Source organism: Saccoglossus kowalevskii, chromosome 16 (assembly GCF_978046115.1).
Source record: "Saccoglossus kowalevskii chromosome 16, keSacKowa6.1, whole genome shotgun sequence".
Taxonomy (NCBI): Eukaryota; Metazoa; Hemichordata; class Enteropneusta; family Harrimaniidae; genus Saccoglossus; species Saccoglossus kowalevskii.
In genome coordinates, this window is record NC_140656.1 from 7,734,924 (window position 1) to 7,759,520 (window position 24,597).

Consider the following 24,597-nt stretch of genomic DNA (forward strand, 5'->3'; position numbering starts at 1 on the left):
AGTGCATGTAGGTACACATTCGTAATATCCATGAAATGACAGACTTGACTGACTCCAATCGTGACAAATTTATCACGATCACTTTACAAAGCTGCTTCAGGAAGAGGTCATCACAGCTGCTCAGGCAGAAGCAAAATATGTTCTTCCAAAGCACTTTTGACCTCAACATGGGGGTAGAGACAGCTTTCACCTTCAGCAACTAGTGGCGTGTGTTGAGTAGCATTGAGTGACCAAAGTTTTGAAGATAGATGTTGATAATCCCTTCCTGCACACAAATCAACTCTCGAGTCAGCAGCTTGGGGGGGGGGGGGGGGACAAGCAATCATAGGTTTTCTAGGCAAAACCAAGCTTCAATTTTTCTACTGTGATCAATGACAAGTAAAAACAGGACAGTTTGATTCAGTACCCGAGAAAGAATAACAACGGGATAAAGACAGTGCGACATTCAATTGTATATGCCCCTGTAAACAACTACTGGTGTCCTCAAGTGGGGCATATACCTGTTATCTTGAATCGGATCATGAAACAAATGCATATGCACTCAAAAAGTTGGTTGTCCATCAACCTCTTAACCTCTGCTGCTGTATGCACTGGTTATACATTGGTGAAGTATAATGTGGATGCAATCGTTCACAGAATGCCCTGTTTTGTAACTACATGGTAATATTCATGTACATCATCACACAAACACTAAATCTCTTCATTGCATGTATTTCACTAAAACTATACAACACTTTGTGAAATTCCAATCTTAGAATACATACATAACATCCCATGAAAAACAAAAAAAAATCAAAGATTTCCTAATTTATAATTACAGTCCTTGAAAATAACACTTAAAGCGAGGAGTCATCACCTGTGCATGCGTCAGATGGCCATAGCGTGTCACTGTTTACAAACAAGCGTATACCCATGAGACTTTGCGCTTTTACCGTGTGTTGTTATCGTCACTTGGGACTCAATTCCCATGCATGCGCAGGTGACGACTCTCTCACTTTAAGGATGAGATGCATCTTTTAAACAACATTTTTTAAATTAACTGGCAGGTTATTAAGTTGTAATGATGGCAAAACTTGATTGAAATTTTGGTTAACTTAGCCAAATCTAAAAATTACAGTGTTATATTCTATTAAGTTATTATTTGTCTTTACTACAATGAATCCCATCATGCATTGCTGTTCGAGTGGGAGTGCAATGAACACAACTAGGAAGTCTAATGTTTGATGTTCATTCTGATACAGTGGAAACATAGATAAAATAGTTGTTTTATAAATTCAAAACGGCCAAATGGCAATTAAGGAACCATCTCAAAAGTCTGGTTCAGACTAATCTTAATAGAAAATGTTTCACATAAAATATTTATTTTGTCTTGGATCATCAATATTTCAGCTTTAATAATATATTTTTATTTGTTGTCTTCCATAAAACTATTTTTAGTTTTACCTATTCAAAAAAAACCATTCCGTTGCAGTTAGTACATCATATCCAATATGGCACTAACTGGTAAACTACCCATTAAGGTCAAAATAAAAATACCGAGAATTGTCCGAATTTGTAAATGATTGTAATATTTTAGTGAATGGCAACCACAATGCTTTTACCATAAGTTCCAATGGCAGAGATATTAATGCTGTATCTCAAATTGTTTGCTGGTGACATAGGGTGAAAAAAATCATATAATGTGTCTAATGGGGTAATTTGTATTTATTTGAAAAATGCGTTCATTGAAACTCTTTTTCTCAAAATATGCATGATTCATAACCAACTTGATCAAAAATTATAACCAACTATAAAACAAGATGAAATATCAGGCTAGACTTTACTGGCCATCAATGTAATCAAATTGAACTATTTTTGCATAAATTAAATAATAGTAATAGTAATGCTTAGGATATCCTAAATCCTGGTTCTAAGTCAAAATTATCTGAAACAGGATTCCGACAGGTTTCAAGATAAGACCTATGTTTGTAAAGACATCTACACTCAGAAAAGTCAAGCTCCATGCTGGAGTCGACAGACAGCATGTCACTAATGCACAATCATGGCAATTAAAAAAAAAAAAATTATTCCCCAAGATTGTCAAGGTCTTAAAAACATAAAAATAAAATTTGTTATGACTTTTTAAAAGATCTACAGAAATCCTGGAAAACTTTCAAAACAATCAGGCAAGAAATTTGGAACTATTTTAAATTGAACCTCTGTTGATATACAGATATTGGCTTGTTTAACTTTTTGTTTTATACTCACATTATGGTTCATAACCATTTGAATGCCAAGGTCAAGTTGTGGCAAATTTCACAAAATAAAGGCTGCATAATTTTTTTCATATTTTCAAAAAAATTGTTATCAAGACCTGTAGCCAATGGAAAATTATGTCAATTTTGGTCCAAAATTAACAAATAAATTCTAGAAAAATACTAAAATTGTGCAAAATAATGCATTGAAACTACGGCATTCAAATGGTGTAATAGCTGTAACAGCAGTTGCTATGTTTTGTCAAAAGTTATGATTTTTAACCACAAAGTACACAAGATGATGCATCTCATCCTTAACTTAATAAATAAACACAGAGGTGAAATAAAGTACCTCACCTCTGTAACAATTACATGCAGAAATCACCCAAAAATTAGAATGTAGTGGCACGCAAAAATAAATTTTGATGCTCCATTTGTTTAAAGCTCAGCAAATCTCGGTCATTTTTATGAAACTATTTGCCAATTTTTAGCAATTCTTTCACAAATTTTGAAAGAAAACTGGAATTAGAAGATATATAATAACCTTGGGCTTTGTCAGCCCATTTCAAGGCAAGTGTCATCATTTTTGTGCAACACAACATTACAAACTATATACAAATCGGGGCAAATGGGTAAAGATAAAAAGATTGCATGAAACAAGTGCTTTGATTATGCAATTCAAAGACCAATCAGAATGTTTGTTACAGACTGAGGAAATTAATGGTGAGATTCATCTGCGAGGACTTCGTAGTTGATTAGAATCACATGAAATAGACATCATCACTAAACTGGTCGTATCTCATCCGAACTTCCTGGATCTTGATTGGATGATGCTCAAGATTGACGTTTAGCATTAATTCAGTGATAATCTACGAGACTTCAGATCTTCTCATCACTTGTATTTGCAATATAGCATGTTCCTGTATGCATAAATGCATGTTTTATACTTCACTTTACCTGAAAATGTTACTGAACATTTTAAATACTGAAGATGAATAAAAACCTCTCAACTACCACACATCTGTTGTAAATAGATTCTAAGATTTACCACTGTGGAATGCAGGCCGCGAAAAACACACTTCAATGAACCAAGATCTTGTACATCACTACAGTTTTGTTCATTTCTGTTGCTGACAGCTCCAATCACTAACGAAAAGGGTTGGATATGGCCTGGGCTCCAGTACAGAGTAGTCCAGCCAATTACAAGACACTTTAAGCTCCTCCGTTTACATGAGGGAGATAATATTAAGCTGATTTGTAATTTTTTTTTTATAGATTTATCAACCAGATTATATAGTTAATATAATGTCCTAAACATTAGTGGTGAAAAAGATATAATATGCTATTGATGACTGGCAAAAGGTCAATGGAAGCCCAGCACTGTATTCATTGCTATAACTGTATCACTTTTAATAGTTTTAACATTACCTGTCCAATTATCTCATTGGCTGACCCTTGGCCAGTACATGCCATTATTTTCACCATCAGCAACAGATCCAGACAGGAGACTACACTATATTTGCTCTATTAGAAGCGCATCTCAAACAGAAGCGTATATACAATGTACATGTAAACCAAACATCTTCTGATAGAGCAAATACAGTAATACGATTTAATTCTGCTAATAAATAAATGCTTTCCTGTTATTGTTTTTCTAAACTGCCAATTATTTTTACCATGTGAATATTTACAGGATGTACAACATGCTATGAGTAGATGATATAATTTTTAAAGAAATGAAACACACCCCTCACATTAATCCTGGTACTCATGCCTGACCCCTAGAGGTCACACATACTGGTACTCATACCTGACCCCTAGAGGTCACACATCCTGGTACTCATACCTGACCCCTAGAGGTCACATATCTTGGTACTCGTGCCTGAACTCTAGGGATCAAGCATGAGTACCAAGAGGTCACGCAAGTACCAGGATGTTGATCTTTCAAGGTCAAGTAAACAAACTCAGCTTTACTTTTACGTGCACAGTGAGTTTCAGTGGATATATATATGACATTGAGCTGAATATGAGAGTGAATCATGGAACCAACATTCCAGAAAATTACTTCAAACAAAGATTACAAAGATAGTTTGTAATAAACCATCTTGAAGTCTTCAGCAATGAAAAGTGGAGACCATGGAGACTTGTCCAAACGGTGATTCAATATATGCACGAAGATTGAAAGCCACAGTACTTGAACTCTACAGATGAACTGCATGGCATGGAATGAACATACTCTGGATGACCTGCCCCTTGTTTGACCAATCACGTATGTTGTTTCAATGTGCTTGAGAAAGACTTAAGTATAGCGGTGCAAATTGTTGAATCAGGTGGTAAAACCAAGCGATCAAGATACTAAACACACATGAATAGATGCGAGTTAGTTGTCTCCGGAGATAAGATGATACAATGATAATGTCAAGACAATGAATGTGAGGAGACGTAGAGCAGTGAAGAGATATAGCGTGGTTAGCAGCACACGTGTATTGTGATATAACTCTTAAGATCTTGGTAAACAATCGGTGTATTGGACCCCAACCTCACTGGTATACCTTAGTATGTAAATACATCAGATGATGTCGATGTTGATGATGACGGTGATGGGGAACATCGACGAAACCTGTTCCGTCTTTGTGCCACTCCTCTTTTCTGGTCCACTTTGGGAGTGTTCTCAAATAAAGCTGCTCTGTTTTGATCTTCACCTTTCTTCACCCAGTGGGCGTATATTTTGAAAGCACACGCGTCAATAGCTTTTCTGATATCTTTTATTCGGTAGGGGTCTTTTTGTACCTCTTTCAGTGATATCGGACGATGACCTGTCCAGTGCTGAAGTCTGTAAATGCTTCGTACTATATGTATTGCAGCCTGCAAAACGAATCAAAACATTCAAAGTTGTGTAATATTACTTGATATCAAGTTTATGATCATTACTAGACATGAACAGATGAAAACTTAATTTGTAGGCAAATTAGCTAATTATTATGCAGACATTATTTTCTACGTAGTGGTTGACACTCAACCAACTTAAAATTTCAACCCATTTGAGCAAACTACTGTCTTCAGAAGACAAAAAAAAGTTAATTAGCATGCACATTAGCTAACAGACAGACATCAGTACGACATTACCTCCCACTTATTTGCTTAAAATGGCTGCATGCAGAAGAAAAATAATACAAAAATTCTATGTTCCCAGGTGTACTCCCAAGTTTGATGAAACTATATAAAGAACCCCCTAGTTGAATGAATCCATAGAAAGAACCCCCTAGTTTGATGAAACTAAACAAGGATCAACTACTGTGGAATACTTTATTTTCGCTTGGAATTAATTTTTGCTATTTTCGCTGAAGGAATTAGTTCAGGAATTCAGTGAAAATAAAATCAAGCGAATATACCTTTTTTCCTATCTTTTATATTCAACTCGCCAAAAATCAGTGGAAATAAATCGGATATAACACACCTAAAAAGTCTTTTCAGCGAAAATAAATTGCAGTGAAAATAAAGTATTTTACAGTAGTTTTAAGAAACTATATGTAGCTTAAGTACGATACCTTAAATTTTCTGAGAGGTACAAATGAAGTAACAATCTGAGCTTCTCCTCTGCTAAAATATGGATGTTGAAGAGCTTGATTTGCTGTGAGTCTGGTTTTAGGATTAACTACTAATAATTTAGAAATCTGAAAAATAAAACAAACCACTTAACTTTAGCGAGTCTGTAAAATAATGTAGCTGTGAAGAATTCACACATAAGTGATTTATGTAAATTATGAAATAATGCACTTTTGTAAAATAATAGTTTACACTATCTCACCACTTGGTGAATTGATGAAAATAATTAGAAACTAATCCACAATAACCATTATTTTAGGTTATTTTTGTTCAAAATAATACTTGGTTGTATTATTGGTATGGTATCTTCATTGGCTTTGAAAGCAGGATAGCCGTTGCTAAATCTAGAAAAGTTTACGATGACGACAGACGGTTGACAGACATTTTGCCACTACTATGACTTTCCTTCAAGCCAAAAAATGAAAATAAATCATTTCAGACTAGTGTACAATTAGTGGTAACTGAAGACAAAACAGTTTAAATTTTTGGAGAAACAATGTTTCATGAGTCTGTGAAAATTATGAAGGTTTGCAAGCAGTAGAAATTTCACTGGAGTTCAGAAGACGCAGACTTTCCCGGAACTTTGTTCTCATGAATGCTATTAAATCATCGGATTGCGGAAACGGGAAATAGTTTGCAATGACACGTATGTGCTAACATAATCAAATCAAAGTAAAAAAGAAACATCCACTTACAAGATCTTTTGCCAAGTCACTAATGTCGTCCCATTCCGGACTACCAAACTGGTAGCGTCCATCCATGATTGCACGTAGCATTACCATTTGTCGACGATGCCAAAATGGCGGTGACCCTACCAATCTATGGACCAGAAAAAATACAAGCACAAACTGATTTAAAGCATACAGGGACAATTTACAAAAAACAAAAAACAAACCTGGAAATGTATTCAAGATCTAACTAGTCACCAGCGTTGAATAGTGTCGTAAAGCATATTTTCATATTTTGTTGGCAACTGGAACTAGCAAACATTGATTCCTATGCTAGCTAATAACCTTCCATTCTCAGCCACATATTAGGCTATTTAAGAATGATGGGAAACTTTGTTTGTCACAAACACACAGACTAAATTGAGAAAATTCTTGATGCTTGCTGCCATGTTAGAAGTCAGTTATAAAATAAAAAGCCCATTTTACATGATTTTGGAGTGACTACAAAACCAGGATTAAAATCATTAACCATGATTTGGGTTTGGACGATAAAGTAACTGCCACCTCCTTCAACAGTACTGAATTGACCAACAGTGGGGTATACCATTAATAATAGGGGTGCAAGGTACTCACAATGTGTACATAATAACACCACATGCCCACAAATCTACTTCTTTGGAATATCCATCCACTCCCATGTTCATATTACAGCGTAACGTTTCAGGAGAGAGATATCCTGGGGTACCACATAGATCTAATATGACAAAGAAATAGTAATATTAATCATACTAGGCAATACTGTCACCAGACTGGACTGATGCTGTCACCAGACTGGACTAGTGCTGTCACCAGACTGGACTAGCACTGTAACCAGACTGAACTTGTACTGTAACCAGACTGAATTAAAGTTGTCACCAAATTGCATTAGCACTGTAACCAGACTAAACTAGCACTGTAACAAGACTGGGCCAATGATAAATGAGATGATAGAGTACATGATAAACAGGATTGCAAAGTCACTAAACTCACCAGTCAGTAACTCCCCAGGTTCGAGCTGCACAGAAAACCCAAAATCTGTGATTTTAACATCCATATATTCATCTAGAAGTATATTTTCAGGCTGAAATTGAGACAAAATGACTTGTTTTATTATATAATCACAGTTTTCAAGTATACACACTACTACCATCTATGTAATCTAGTACAATGAAAGGGGTTTCAAAGCAGAATGTGATAAATAGATGTTTATTCAAATCTTAAATTCTTTCTACAATCCACTAGATATCGAGTCTTTTGCAGATCAGCATTCCCGAATTTAATCCAGGGAAGTTAAGGAATTGTTTTTGACTTGCCATGGAAGTGGGGGAAATTGGACTACATCAAGGGTATCAGTATACTGTATTTGCTTTATTAGCAGTGCATCTCTAATAGTACCGTTAAAGTCCTATTATAAACTGCGGTTTATATTACAATGTATCAATTTAAAAATTGGGATCAAAAGCTCAAGTTCGGTGTGCGGTTTCTATTACATACATATTGCAATCACTAAATGGGCGTGGTCATTTTTTGTCCACAACACATGCACAAAACAAACAATACACCGTACAATCTCTTGAATAGGCGTCGGGGAAGAGTGAAAGGCCTTATTTTGGTTCTAAAATAGGCGTTACGAAATGTTGAAAAATTACAGTCAATCAAAAAAAATTTCCTCATGATACAAAAAATACTCAGTATTTTTAATATAATATGCATTTATTTTTTTAATTTTCTTGGTAACGAAAAGTATATTCTAACAGAAGTTTCAAATAAAAACACGAATGCACTTCTTAGTAGTAAATGATCACAGAACGGTAGCTCGATCCGGCCATGCTGCGGGTCACAAGTGAATAACTTACTTGTTTTCGAAGTGTTGATATTGGTGATTATTAATTAGTAGTGATTACAATAACGCCCGAAAAATAAATCCGTTGAATTGTTATAAAATGCAAGTAAAATTCAACTTAGTTTCCCCGTAAGCAAATGATTTCAGTCACATGTAAACAGCCGAAACGATATCCGCCATGTTTTTGAATGCTCACGTGACGTGTTATTGACTGGATAGGTCAAATCGCTAATTAACCAATCAAAATGCTGGATGGTGCCCCTGTGTCTAAATTACATAGCTCATTTAAATACGTTAATGACAGTTCAGCGACCTCATGGTGAACACAACACGGAAGAGATTTACCGATAATGTAGTGCGATCTTTTGCCTTTGATTTCCATGGGGAAACGGCATGATTTTTTTTTTAATCAAGAAATTATTTGTTTTCGAAAGATAAATTATTCTTCAATGCTCAGTTTAACACCTTTATGGTGATAAAAGCTCATTGTCTAAAACTTACGAAACACAGACATATTCAGAAAGAGTATTGACAGAGGTCGCCGCCAGAACAAAGGCAGTTTCATTGCCTGTCTGACATCTTATCACCGCTGAACAATAAATAGATGTGAATATTTTTAGGCATGTTGTCGAAACAAATGAATAGGATTAGGAACAATGCCGTTTTGGAACAGCTGGTTGAAACAATGAAGTCAGTCACGGTCTTGTTGAATTGGGGGTGCAGTTAGTAATAGGTACTTTTCAAGTTTTCAATTTTTGTTAAGAACTCTTTAACCCTGAATCGGGGGTGCGGTTACTATTACGTATGCGGTTTATATTAGGACTTTAATGGTAGTACATATAAACCAAAAATTGCATTGACTGTATGCTGGATCCTTAAAATATGACCTACTTTGACCATAGACACACTGCTGTGATTTAGGTAAGAATGTGCGCTATTAGAGCAAATACAGTATATTCCATAAGATAGTTAACGAGTGAGGAATTACGTTCACTCACGTTAGTACATGCCAAGAATCTAGTACAGCACACAGCAACGATTTGTTGCATAGCTTCTCACCTTCAAGTCTCTGTGCACAATGTTCATGTCATGAAAGTACTCTACCGCTTCAAGAACTTGTTTCATGATTTGTCTGTAATACAACAGAATTATAAACTGATGACTCCTTCAAATCAGTGCGTTTTATTTTATCATTACAGCTGTTGATATTTATTTATTAAAATTCAGAACAACGAGCAAAACCCACTTACAAATCAGGAATGAGAACAAGTTCCAGTCATCCTCCTATTCATTGCGACAAGGACATTATGTTTTTTTTTATGTGCACTAAAAACACAGGAAAACATTCAAAGACAGACAGGTTTGGGTTTTCTCAGACTGGATGCTTTTCCCCCCACTAGTGCGGCTGATCTGCACTGGCTCGGAAGATGAATTCTGATTGGCTAAAAAAACAAAAAAACTTGTGGCGTTGAATGCACGTTCATTGTCAGTATTGTTATGCAAATTCAAACTAGCTAATCATTTACAACCTTCCGAGCCAGTGCAGATTAGCCCCACTAGTGAAAGCCCAGAGAGTAGAAAGTATATACTTTATGTCTTCAGGCAGACACACTAAATATCATTAACTGATACATCAGGATCAATGGCAATATAGAAGAATGATTTATTCTCCATTCGACTCTTTAACCCAATTCCGAATTATTCATAAAATATTTGATGAGTCCAACTTAAACTGAAGAAAATCAGAGGCCACAACATTTTTTTTGCACCTTTACCTGCAGTCACATCTTGATTGTTTTTGTCCTTGAAGCAGTCGACACGCTGACCTGACTGCTAGAGGGCACACTGCATGTTATTGTCATATTTAGATGTGGTAAAACTATAACCATACAAACATTGACTTACCGAGTTTTCTTTTCTGAAAGTGTAACAACTGATGTTAAATAATCAAATAACTCTCCCTGTTTGCACCTAGTGATATGAAAGCAATATAACACACAAAAATTAACCTGATTCCTACTGTGGTTTAGGTTTACAAACAAAAATCTTTACAAAATTGATGACAGCACACAAAATTAACAAGATCCAGTAATGTTTTTATACATAGTAAACAATGACCAGGACTGCTGAGCCGTGAATAAACATTTCCAAAATTTATGTTCAAACTTGGCTTCAGAATAAGATTCCATTAAAAGCACACTTTCAATATTTTTTATTTTTATTGTTGTTAATTTCGATTTTGAATGGCAGTTGTTATCATTTAAGTTGTCATAGCACCCTCACACAGATACTCTGAAAATTCTTCTTTTGTTTTTATTTAGAGCCAGCCATGCTAATGAACATACTGACATATCGTTGAAACTGGTCTGTAATTACAAAACATTAGATGTCCTACACAGTCAATCATTTGTTATGAAAAAAACATTTTCATCAAAACAAGACTTGCGATGTTTCATGGTAAACTGGTCTGTAATTACAAAACATTAGATGTCCTACACAGTCAATCATTTGTTATGAAAAAAACATTTCCATCAAAACATGACTTACGATGTTTCATGGTAAAAAAAGAAAACAGACTATGAATACGACTGACAAAAGACCTGCAGATTTAATGCATCAAAATACATTTCATCTGTTTAATATTTTCACCACCAGACTTTCTCGCCCACATTTTTCTACACTTTTTTTCTTATATTATTCAATATTTCTGGAAATGAACCCCAATTTTGCAGCCAAAAATTTGAGTCAATTTTTTAGTTTTTACTGAAAAAATTTGGCTATTTTCAAAAAAACATGGCGGATCACTGTTCTAAAACATTCGTATGTGATAATACAACATGAGGTATACATTTATTTCATAGTAATCATGAGAAACGTTTTATTTTAGTATTGACCCAGGACTGAATAATAAGCAATGCTGTTAGAACTTTCAACATTTTTTGTTTTCATTAATTAAAGCCCAAATCAGAGTCAAACCATTATTCCAAGAAAAAAACCCTGAAGTGGACCACATTTTGGAAAATGAAAAACATGACAATTCTGTGATTGGTCGAATTTGTAGAAGCCAATAAATTAAGAAAATCTGATAAATAATAATAAGGTGGTTGAATTTGACTGAATTTTGGCATTAAAAATGGCCACCAATCGATTTGATCAAATCGGAAAATAAATTTACATGCACATGTATGGTTGACCACTATGTCTTTGTACCAAGTTTTTAAAAAATCGGCCCAGTCATCTCCGAGAAATCACTCGGACGGACTGACGAAGGCAAGCTACTATTTTGTCTGGGTGGGGACTAATAATAAGGTTGTTGAATTTTGAGAGTACTAGTAGGTAAGATTTGTACAGTTACATATAATATACCATGATACTTTATATAAGATTTATACTTACAGCTCAAATATGAGAAACAAGAAAGCCGGACTCTCGTAGAAATCAACAAACCCAACTAATAACAGAAGAAAGACAAAATATAGTGTGTGGCAAAATAAGCGAAAAAAGATGAAAAAATATTGACTATTGATGGAGGCACACTAACCACAAACTTTTTTTTGTCTGAACTGTAATAAAACCACAATACTTACTGATATTTGGGTGTCCTGCCACTTTTTGTAGGATTTTGACTTCATTTCTGGTGGCTTCGTCCAACGCCTCTACCTCTTCATCACTGCCTCTCTCATTGCAAATGTCAATTATCTTCACCGCGTATTCGTATCCTGTGTCTTTGTGAATACATCGTCTAACCACGCTGCTGATACCTCTGTTGATAGTGTAATCATTGCATTGAATAATTTAGTTTTTATTCATTTCATTGTTATGTATGAACGTATGAATAACCCAAATACAAGGGCTTGTAAAATAAAGTATCGATACTACCAGCCTGCGGTAAATCTGCTTCTCTTCTCTAATGTACAGAAACTACACACAATTATCCCAATCTAAGAGAACATAATTCTCCCAAATCTAATATACTGTAGAATACTTTATTTTCGCTTGGAATTGATTTTCGATACTTTCACTGAAGGAATGATTCAATGAAAATAAAATCCAGCGAATATACCTTTTTTCCTATATTTTAAATTCAACTTGTCAAAAATCAGTGAAAATAAATTCCAAACAAAACACCCAAAAAGTATATTCAGCGAAAATTAAATCCAGCTAAAATAAAGTATTTTACAGTAGTGTTTTTGGTTGTCCTCGGTAGAATTATCATGCGACTGGTGTCACAATCAAGGCATGTTCACCTGTCCCAGTAAGGCAAAATTGGCTTAGTTGTTGTCAAAATAAATCTTTTTTGAGTTTCAGTTTGTAAAATATACAATTTAAACTTTAAGAACCATTTTTAATAAGGACAGTTACAGTGTGGATTGCACAGTGTGCATTTCTGCTGCATATTTTAAACCCTGGTATTTTTTTTTTTACTATACACAAATCAAACATGTTTTAAATAGCTCAATATAAATAGATTGTAACAAACTCATTTATTTAATATTGGACACAGATGAAGTTGCGTTCGCGAACGATACAAAGTGGTATAAATTTGAAGAGTTGTTCAGAATTCAATGATAGTTAATACCCGTTGTATCCCCAAACTGTATCACTAAAACCACCATTTCGAACCAATCCTGTGCCAGTGACCAGCAACATAATTTTTTATTTGGGATTTCGAGAAACTTAACATGAATCGTTATAGCATTCATGCGCACAATACTTCACCATGTTTCAACTTTTAAGTAGTCAGTAAACAAGGTCTTTCATAGTAGCATTTCTATGGGATTGACATACTAGAATGAATGGGTTCAATTATCACTGTTCACTGATGACATCATTTGACTAGCCCTCCAGAGGCGAAATGACACCAGGCAAAGCGAACGTTTGTAGTCTACTTCATAGCACATTTTATATCCGATATTTAGGGAAATTCGCAGCACATACAAGTTGTTTTTATCGCAAGAATTCATTCATAGATCTCAAATTTTATGTACAGAGTGACAAAAGCCAAACCTCTACTCCCCTACTATTAGTTTGAATATTTTGAATAATGGCCTAATTTCAAACACTTGTTGATTTCTTATATTTGAGTATTTGTTTATAATATTACATGATCATTCAGATTTCATTTAAGTACAGTATGCAAATGTAAAGTTTAAACCATTTGAACAAACTACTATTATGATACAGAATAAACAAACTGAAAATGAATTAAATAGTATAAACTGATATCAGATTTACATCTATGCAAACAACAAACAAGTACAAATAGTTTGTTTGCATTTGGTCAAACTGCTGCAAAGATACACAAAGAACATACTGAACTTGGTTTGAACAGTTTTGTAAATAGCTAGAAAGTTCACAGATTGATGCCAAACCAGCGATGTCACCACTAAAATAGTATGTATGTACTAAGTTTTAATCCATCTGAGAAAATTGTTTAGAACATTGAGGGAAAAAAATGCTAAAAATAGTTATCTGTTATGCAAATTAGCCAATTAATATGCAGAGATTTGTACCAAAATCAAATCAGGTCTGGTACTCATCACAAAGTGTCTGTGTACTAAATTGTATTCCAATCAACCAAGTGGTTCCTGAGATATCCATACGGACAGACAGACAGACAGACAGTCAGACAGACATCGGTATATCATTAGCCTCAATTTGTACATAGGGAGCCAAAAATGGGGAAAATTTGGGACCAACATTTTGTTGTGAAAAATTATAAACGACAGCCTGACATGTACTTTCCAATAATCCAATAATCCAATAATCATTGTGATTACTATATATATATATATATATATATATATATAACTGCTCTAAGTATTTTACTTTACATTTGAAATTTTCCAAGTGTGTATGTAGTGTCAATTACTGCGTACCATTCGTAAGACAGGATCAAATTTATGTCCATAGAACCAATTGACATGTACACTCTATGTGCCATACTAGTTCCTGGTATTTGTACAGTAATACAATAAGGGCTAGTTACTGAATTATCAAAAGTTCAGTAATGTTAAACTGTTTATCTGATGACCTTTAACCTTTTCTTTGTCAATGACACCTCATGTCACCACAACTTGCTTGTTCCCTAAAAAATTCTAACTATTCAGAATCCAAAATAGTTGAGTTGAGGTCCACTTACATGGTAAACAATTTTAATAATTCTGCACTATATCTTTGGCAGCAAGAAAATGTATGTGATGTACCGGTAGATCACTACGGAATCTACATAACTACTTGATAATGGTTGTACATTAAAAAAAAACTCTTGACATAGACATTTTTTTTTATACAAGACCAGACTCCAAACACACAGCAACATTTATTTTATTCCAATAAAATATTAGTCAGTTGCCCTAAAAATAGTGGTCGTATCGTATAATTGGTGAAATATTTGCATTTTTTTATAATCTCTTTGTTAATTTTTTACCAAATTTACATAATCTCCCATAAGGTACATGGCTTGATCAAAATAGAAAATATTGGCAAGTTGATTTTGGCATTAAAAACTATAATACAACATTCCTAGAAGGGGGTAACACACTTCGCTTCTCGTTAAAGAGTGACGTGAATGCTATTCACAGTGTCGATACTATTTTAATCTTTATTTGTCTGACAATGACAAATAACAAGCGATTCGCTATTTTGTAAACGATGCGCGACAATACAACCAAACAAGAGTTGTCTGATTGACCTTTTTGCTTTCACACATACAGGTCATTTTGACGTCACAGACGCATTAAATTGTTTAGAAAGGAAAGGTGTGTTAGCCATTTAAATTGACGACAGATAATCATTTGACTGTGTAATTGCAAGTTTGAGGAGAAGCCATTTATCTACATATCATTGTATTTGTTGTTTCAATAATGTGATATTCATAGAATGAATAATAAAATATCCTGCAAGTACGGCATCAGTTGGGTTCTATTAAAAATGTGTCTTTAATACATAATGTAAAACTGCTGGGAAAAATAAGATACAGGGGTTACGGTACTTTTAATAGGGGTTTACCATTAGAATCTCTGGGAGGTAGAACATTTTCGCAAAATATTCTTGTTCTACATTCCTCAAATCATTTTTCCCATAGCCATAACATATTTTTTTTTTTAATTTTTCAAAAGTCTTTAATTTACAGATATCAACTATAAGAAGAAGTTCAAAATAAACAATGTTACTATTTCAAAATTTGTTGTTTTTATTCTACATTTTTTTACGGATTTATTGTACATGTATATAGATCTGCCACAAAAATATAAATTTCAGCATTAACATTTAGGGCCAAAGAAAAAAGATTTGATTCTGTAAAATTCTTGTAATTCTTTCATTGTAACAATATTTTGGCACAAATACCCACCCCCCTCCTCCCAAGTGACCCTAATCCTTACATACACAGTGTGTATGTAACAAATGTATGTGTACCAGAAACAAATTTAACAATAATTTGTTTATTTATCCAGGAATCAGAATTTGTTGGTTTACGATAATTGGTCTGATAACTTTACTGATTTATTTTGTATTTACAGGTTATATATTATGTGTTCTTGATCAGTTCGCTGTTTTCATCACAAATTCATAAAATATTCCTTCTTATAGTTTGCACTTTCATTTAGAAAAATAAGACCAAAATAGCAAAATTTTTTGAGTAAGTTGACTGCAAAATGACTAAAATTTTGTCTGTTGACTCCGAAATTAGGGTTTATTTCCAGAAATATTGAAGAATTTAAGAAAAAAGTGCAGACAAATTTAGGAGAAAAAGTCTGGTGGTGAAAAAAGTTAAATTAAGAATCTGTCACATGACAACAGCTTGTAAAAAAACAAACAAGCAGATTAAAATTAGAGCTTGGTTACCCCCACATATTGACAGCTGTCACCAGTTATTTTGATTCAAACAACAAATGTACAGTAGCCACCAGCACCATATTCTACCAACCACAAAAACACATTCTAATCAAAGGATTATTTAGAAAGACTGACCTATTTCTGTGAAAATTTTGTTCACTATTTATTTTGCCAACTACAAAATGTCAATTATTGAAATGTGAAGACTGATGTTTATATTGTCAATGAGAGGTTGTATACTCTTTGATTGGAAGGCTCAACTATTTTCACATTTCCCAAAATAAACCTATATAATTTTTGTTTTCAATAATTCAATGACTGGTAGATCCCTTGTTGGTAATAGGAAATTAGGTCTAATTTGATCCAAAATTTAAAATTAATTGCAGGTAAACATAACAAAAAAATGTGTAACATTTAGTGGGAAAAATGATGGAATTCAAAGAACAGATTAACAATTATATCAACCACTGAAACGTATGATAATGGGTTTTACTGGCATAGGGCTCCATTAAGAATGTTGAATGAATCAATAAAGCATGCAAAGAGATTGAATCTCATGTTGTTCGATTGCATGAAGTAAATCCAATACAGATTTATTGTAAACCATGCAATTTTCACAGATAACAATTTTCAACATTTCATAATTTGAGAACGTGCGAAATTATTAGAGAACCCGACTCATAAAAATGTATTTCATGATATTAAAGTGGTTCACATAAATAAACACACCTGATTTCAAGAGGTCAAAGGTTACATCTCAAAACTTTCACATGATTGGATTCATTCATTAAATTAGAATGTATAACCGACAGTTTTTATCAAATCTGACATTTTCATCAGAAGTATTGGCTTTTTCACAGAAAAATCCCATTATGAATTGTAACTATTTCAAGATTTACCTGTCCCAGGTAAAATTGTCTTGTCTGGGGGAAGAGATGGACAGGCCTCAATTTACACTGAGTATGAGAATAATTCCATGGTAACAGAATCATTTACTGGTAGTCTGTGAGAGTGGTGGGTGGTTGGTTTGTATACAAAATCAAACCTTTAACTCCTTGAACGCCATAATTTTTCTGGTCAAAATTTGGTGCAACATTTTCTTGCTTTTTAAGTATTTTTCTATATATATTTCCCTTGACAACAATTTTGGAAAAATTATGAAGAAATTATGGAATTTTTGAATGGTGCCAGAGGTTGACTTTAGCACTCAAAATGTTAATAATTTTGACTGTTTTTGTGTATTTTTTTTTAATTATTTTTCTTCTAATTTTGGAAAATTTGACATAATTTCCTATTGGCTAAGACTTGATCAAAATTTGGTAAAAATATAAAAAAAAATTATTTGGTTTTAAAATTTGTGACAAAAGTTGACCTACCAGGTATATGCGTTTTTTAACCAAACGTTTGCAACAGATGAAAAAGTGAAGTCACAGTGAGTGATTTCAAACAATCAACAACTGAATGACATGATTTACAATAATAATAAATTTATATTGCAATAATAAAATCAAAGTGCATTATATAGTTAAAAAAGTTTAGGTTGACTTGTTTTTTTATCTTTATCCAAATTTTTGTAGGTTGTTTTTATTATTTTACACAGCAACTGCGACTTTCTAGATTGTGGTCACTTAACCGTGATTTAGACAAAATATTTCTCAACCCAATATCCAAGGTTTGAACTTCACGGTGGCAACAAATGCAATTGCATTAATGCCTAACGAGTTTGCCTGGGTTACCTTCAAAAAGTGAACATATTCAAAAGAAAAACTGGTCGCTCTTTCAACTCCATAGCCCTGCAAAGTTATGCATTATATCTATAAAACAATTTAGATTATTAATTTATTTCATTCTTTTATTTTGTCTTTGTGACAGGAATTAATATACCACTTACATAACCTCTAAAGGTCACACATCCTGGTACTTTTGTTGATAGGACAGTATCGCAAATGTACAATTAGGGCATTTTGATGTGTATTTCTGTTAGTATTAAACAGTAAAATTTTACCTAAGTAGTTAAAACAAATAATCAAGTTGAAAATTGCACTCAGATACAAATAAAAAAAAAAAAAATATTTTTGATTTTCAAACCAACAATAATATTAGTATATGTAACCTTTAGAGGTCATGAAAGTGACCTTTTGTTCTCTTCAATGACACATGTACAGTTTTTAAAGATTATTTCTGTTTATTCAAGTAACATTGATATGCAAAGTGTGTCAAAGTTCTTGAGAGTTTTGTGCAACTGGTGTAATCTGTAGCAGTCAACGTGTCCTCCATTGTTCTTCATTGTTTTGTGAAGAAAATAATATCTGGGTCCCTGTACCACATTTTGAATCACGATAGGAACATAGTAGCGTGGTTCACAAAAGATGTCATGTAACATTGCATGATGTGATTTATTATTAATGAGCATGTTCTATTCAGACAAATATACAAACAAACATAGAACATTTTTAACCATTTTTCAGGTAGTAAACTTGGAGTTCATAAGAAATTGGTGAAAAACCACCAAAGTAAAAAAGTTAGATTCATGTGAAATTGCTATCATCTGGGCATGTTGTCCACTTTTTTACATGCTGATACCTGTGTATGTCGGTTCTATTTTTAGTAACATCTTGTGATAACCGCTATATCATCTGTGCCACTGTCCACGTTTGAACTTTTTCACGTGCTGAACACATGTGAATGGTTACATCAGTTCTATTTTAGTAAGATATCGTAATCGCGATAAACGTGATTAGTGTTGTTCACTGAACTTATACACGTAAGTAACTCTGCAGCAGCATAAAATGGCTGCCGTCCACTAAAGGCTTATGAATAAACGGTTTATTTTGCTTTGTGACCGAACATGGGAGAGGATTTACAACAGGTTTATACTACGACAATTAGGGCCTTCAATTCAAAATGGTCGCCAGAGTGTGATATAATATTATGGAGAAATCACAGAATCAATGCTCCCATAGAAACAATCAATCAGGTGCCTCTTCTTTTTTTGTGTATGATGTCGGTTGCTAAGCTCAGCAAAATATCGCAACTTTGTCAATTCTAGCTTTACCCAAAATAAATCACAAATATAATTATCTTATAAAAGCTTTTAACCAAACTGAATTGTAATAATATTAATTTTCACTGGTACTGAATTTCACTATTCTGATCAAACGGTTTAAATTCACAGACTTTTCAGTTGAACAATAACTTCTATTGTGGCGTTACATAATCTCAGAGATAATTCAGCAAATTTCACTTATCAGCGAAAATATCGAAATTAAAACAAAGTGAATAATTAATTCACAGTATAAATACAGGGCGTGTTACAAACACCATTATATGAGGGTGTGGTATGTATTTAATGAATCCTTTTTGATCAGTATAAATATGACAAGAAAGAGGCATAGAGGGTCGGATTATTGAGATACAACTATTTCTGTACACATAGCTGGGAACAATGCTCTGAAAGGTGACTTTACTATGAACCCTTGGCACCTATATTGATAGGAAAAATCTACGTATCACACATCCATTCTCTATTACAATGCCTGTTTTTTTAACCCCAAGTACCTCATGAGTTTTGTTTGAAGACTGATAAAGATTTCATAGAAAAAGCGCCAAGATAGTGAATAGGATTGAAAATGGATTCACCATAATTTGAAGTGTATCTGTTTATGTACTATAAATGTCGTATCCAAATGATAATGTAATTGGTGTGCATAAATTACCACTGAAACCAAACTGCTTGGCTCACATGAACTACTGTAAAATACTTTTTGGGAGTTTTTTTATGGAATTTATTTTCACTGATTTTTGACGAGTTGCGTGTAAAATATGGGAAAAAAGATACATTTTCTGGATTTTATTTTCACTGAATTATCCCTTCAGCGAAAATAGCAAAAATTAATTTTAAGCGAAAATAAAGTATTTACAGTATATTTGAGATGTGCTTCTAATGTTATTTACATGTATATTCAATCATAGACAGTATAGTAGTATGTATAATACTGTCTATGATTGAATATGGAAGAGATAGATCACTCACAAATAGATCACTTACAAATATGTAGAAGTCTAATACCTGTATATCATCTATTTAAAGCGGGAGGGAATTGAGTCCCAAGTGATGATAACAACACACACTAAAAATGCAAAGGCTCATGGGTAGACACTTGTTTGTAAACAATGGCACGCTAAGGCCACCTGACTCAAATCAACTTACCTGCCCAACACTTCTTTGGGTTCATATTTTGCATAAAATTCAGATGCAAATGCTAAATCCGGCAGCTCATCATCACTTTCGTTGAAACCATCTCCAATCGTCATTTCTGACATAAACCACTTTGTGGATACGATCAGCAGGTAATATTCAGCCCAATACTATGACAATTCGGTTACTATGGTTACTACATATCCATATAGATTGCATCAAGAATCAATTTCTTGATATCTGTAACAAAACATTATGAAATGCCTGCATTACAATCTTTACACAAAAATTACAATCAACCACAAAAACTTGAAAATTTCACCTGGTCTAAAAATTCAGCCAACTACAGCCAGTCTCAGATGTATTGGGGCAGTCAATTTGCAAACTCGCTAGCGAATTGGCTAACTGCTTTGATTTCGACTAACCGGTTGGCTTTCGAATTTCGCTGGCACGACTTGTGGTCACACCCACTCTGGGCTATTTATATAACATCAGGGGACGGTCATCATAATTTAGAAGCTACATGTAATCAGCGACGACGGTCTTACAATTGGATATCTATTTATACCAGGAAAAGTGTTCTATGTTCTTCATGTCATAAGGTGTTTGTATACAAGTGATTGTCAACGCAAAAACGACGAATGAGATCGATTTTTTTTAGAGGTTGGCTTAATGTTCCCCTAACGAATCGTTCGGATGTGCAAGTTTGTTGTTTTCTGATTTGTTGTTTCTCAACTTGTCTCTTTATTTAGTTTCAAGCAGTGTTCAAGATGGTTACCCTCATATAGTAAATATTGGTGGGTTAATCGTATTTATCATATTATCACTTGTATACCAGCTGACTGTGGTCATTCTCAGGCTGAACAGGGAAACTACATGTACTTATACGTTATCACGCCTCGGGTAACAAAGCAAATCATTCAGGGAAATCCAGAAATGTGCCAGGCTACGTAAAAACATTCTATGTCCCTTAATGCAATATAGACTCACCCAGAGTGGGTGGCGCCAGCGAGATTCAAAACCCAACTGTTTAGTCAAAACACAAGCAGTTAGCCAATTCGCTAGCAAGTTTGCAAATTGGCTGCCCCAATACCTCTGAGACTTCCTGTAATTATTTAGCATGACATTAACCAATCAGAATACTGCGTGGTAATACCAACAGTTTCGGAATAATTGCGATCACACAGTGTACAGCGGAAGTAAAAATTTTTATAGTATTATCAAAGTTGTAGTATGATCAGTTGATGTTCATTTAGCTGCAGGACTTTTTATTTAAAGGGGTGATTAGAACTTTTTAAATGGTAAAACAAGAACTAAAATGATGTCATGATGATATTAAAGAGATAAAATGTATTTGACCCATTCCGATTCGCACAATAAATCTACAAGTCTTTTTTACAGCATGAAATATCACAAGTGATTGTGTTTTGACAAAAATGCTGTTTTTCTGAAATCAAATGATGCACTATGTATGCCATTTATTGTTTTTGTAATTATAACTGCAAAGTGAACATTTAAGAACACCACTGCAGACAGGTAAGGGCATCACGGTAATTTCCTTCATGGCCGTTGTGAAGTTCAAGACCTGAATTTACTAATAAAATTGTATATGACATGACATTTACAGTTTGTCAATTTTGATTGACTTGCTAGTAATTTAGTGACCCCAAGACATGTTTATTGTTGCTATAACTTAAGGAATTCAATGATATATATATTGTAACAAGGATTCATGATTGACGAAATTATTCAAAATCAGAATATTCAATAGATGAAATTAAAGTTGAGCAATTTAAACAATCATCTTTGCTAGCCAAGGTTCATTTATTGACCACCGCTACACAATTATACATGTAGCTTGGCAGAATTTCCATTATACACCTGTATTCACTGCCAACTAAATTAAACAACACAAGCATCCCCTGATGCATTACCAAAGTAATTGGAACACAAAGTCACGTGTTGTGATGCACTTCCATGTAAAATCATGTGTTTTAATCAGTCAAGCTATAAGACTACAAAATCTATTGCTTTAAATTTGAAATGGATTTGAGTTGTTGTTACTGGAATGCTGATTGATGGATCCAGCTCCTTGGCGTGCCCAATCAATTTTTTTTCAATTTATGTCAAATACAGCTTTTCCTAACATGATCATGCATGGATTTGTGGAGACGGACAACTACAGCAAAACCTGCCTCGCTAATGTTACTGTTATTTTCACTGTGTCATCTGTGTGGATTCAGACAGCAAAATTGACATACAATCAACACAAATCGAACAATAGATTACAGTTCCAGACAATACATTCCCATGCTTGTTTCAAATGTTTTCGTATTTGGATATTTATAATAATAATAATATTTATTGCATCTTTAGAAATACAGTATTTCTATCAGTACAGTAGCAATAAAAGTATAATAATGAAATAATAAAGAAAGAGAAAATATTATAATGTTAAGTATAAAAGTAAAATGTAATGTGTTAAATTTTTTACTAATACTAATAAGTTTAATAATAATAAAACTAAGACTAATAATAAAATTCAAAGCTATCAACTATCTATTCTTTATTGAAAGGCTTTATAAATAAACTGTGAAATCTTTTTTATAATTTCACAATCATCTGCACTGAGCAATCGAATGAATGTATTGTGTGCATCATGTGATAGAAAATTAAATTCAGACATAAGTTGTTGGCGCAAGTTTCCATATTTTGGACAGATCATGAGAAAGTGAAATTCATCCTCAATCACATTCATGTTGTTGTTTATATGTTGATTGTAGCACGGGCAGACTGCAATCTGATTGGTGGAAACGACTAAGGTATGTTAGAAAAAGCTGGAATAAAATTCATTTTATCTTATGCAATGTTGCAATGGTTTGAGATTTGTTTAAGGGTGTGAGAATATATGTAGTACTTTACTGATGGGTTATAATTTGGTAAAGATTAACAGTATTTCTATAATTTTGTGCAAACAAACGTTTGTATTTACAAGTGTTGTATACCTATAACTATACGTCGCATGTGACCCTCATCAAACATGACGCGTGACAATAACTGTGGCGCCGTAAATTTAAGTGGTCTAGGTTACGTACGACGTTGCATAATTCCCTGATGGCCCGAATCGCGAGGAATCGCGATTAAACTATGACTCCATCATTGAACCCCGATTGAACCTCACTTCATGTACAACCAGAAACCAGCAGTTCTATGTATATAGACACATACTGTACAATAAAGCGCTATCAACAATCACGTATTAGACACAACAAGGACGCAGTAAATATTGTTTACGGGGCATAAAAAACAGAATCGATCAACAACTGCTTTATACTGCCGGTATGGCGGGATTCGGTAACTAGAGTGAAACAACACGTCTGCATTTTACTCTCCACAATTTACGAACAAAAACAGGTGCAGTTTAGAACAGATGTCAGTGAAAATGAAGTTAATATGCACTATGAATGTCTAACCTTACATCTGCAGCGATCCAGACCTATTACTACGTAGCATCAGACAAATTCAAAGTTATTTGAAGAGCTACAAGAATTTCGGTCAAATCATTACTTCCGCCATTTCACATGCTGGCTGTGGAGCTCGGGCCCTCTAGGTTGGCGGTAATGTTCTCTATGGCATCACCATCACGAAACTCCAGGAGCAATGTCACAGCTCGAGGGCATTTGGCAATAAGACAAATCTTTTTTAATTTTGGATGTTTTTTTGCACTCTTTCACTGGAATGTTTGCATATTTCAAGGTGGATCAATATAAACAAGTCATTGTTAATGACATAGTCCCCGTTGGGAATTATAAGAAATGTTATTCATGCCAAAAATAAAGTAATATGAACTAAAAGCATAATTAGTAATTGGGAATGAATAATTGGCTGGTCTAACATCAACATAAAATAGATGTAATATATGACTCTTATAAAATCGAAATTTATGGTCAGAAATTAAACAAGATATGCTATTCATGCATTTCTTGTATTCAAACTGAATTTTATTTATGTTTTATTTATTTTAAATATTTATTTTCTATTTTAATACGGTATAGTAGTATGGTCAAAAAGCAAGATTTTAGGCAGTCAACCATTTTTGGTCCGATTGTGAAACTAATTGTCATGGACATGCATCCTAACATGTATAATTTGAAGAAAAAAAAACATGTC

General features: G+C 33.8%; 1 protein-coding gene across 1 annotated transcript; it reads right to left on the reverse strand.

Moving 5' to 3' along the window:
* Positions 1–691: 691 nt before the first annotated feature.
* On the reverse strand, positions 692–24,004 carry LOC102804634 (phosphorylase b kinase gamma catalytic chain, skeletal muscle/heart isoform-like). The gene is made up of 11 exons (XM_085491702.1): positions 23,901–24,004; positions 20,440–20,667; positions 11,978–12,153; positions 11,787–11,841; positions 10,296–10,361; positions 9,450–9,522; positions 7,538–7,628; positions 7,142–7,262; positions 6,536–6,659; positions 5,783–5,908; positions 692–5,099 (listed from the first exon to the last, which is right to left on the reverse strand). The coding sequence occupies exons 2-11, from the start codon at positions 20,550–20,552 to the stop codon at positions 4,788–4,790; spliced, it is 1,257 nt and encodes a 418-aa protein (XP_085347828.1). The 5' UTR covers positions 20,553–20,667; positions 23,901–24,004; the 3' UTR covers positions 692–4,787.
* Positions 24,005–24,597: the final 593 nt, after the last annotated feature.

Excerpts from the sequence above, each read along its gene's own strand:
- LOC102804634 (XM_085491702.1), bottom strand. The coding sequence starts at position 20,552 with ATGTCAGAAATGACGATTGGAGATGGTTTCAACGAAAGTGATGATGAG. Across the intron at positions 7,263-7,537 it reads ACCTGGGGAGTTACTGACTG|ATCTATGTGGTACCCCAGGA; the intron begins GTGAGTTTAGTG and ends TTGTCATATTAG. Across the intron at positions 5,909-6,535 it reads GTGACTTGGCAAAAGATCTT|ATTTCTAAATTATTAGTAGT; the intron begins GTAAGTGGATGT and ends TTTATTTTTCAG.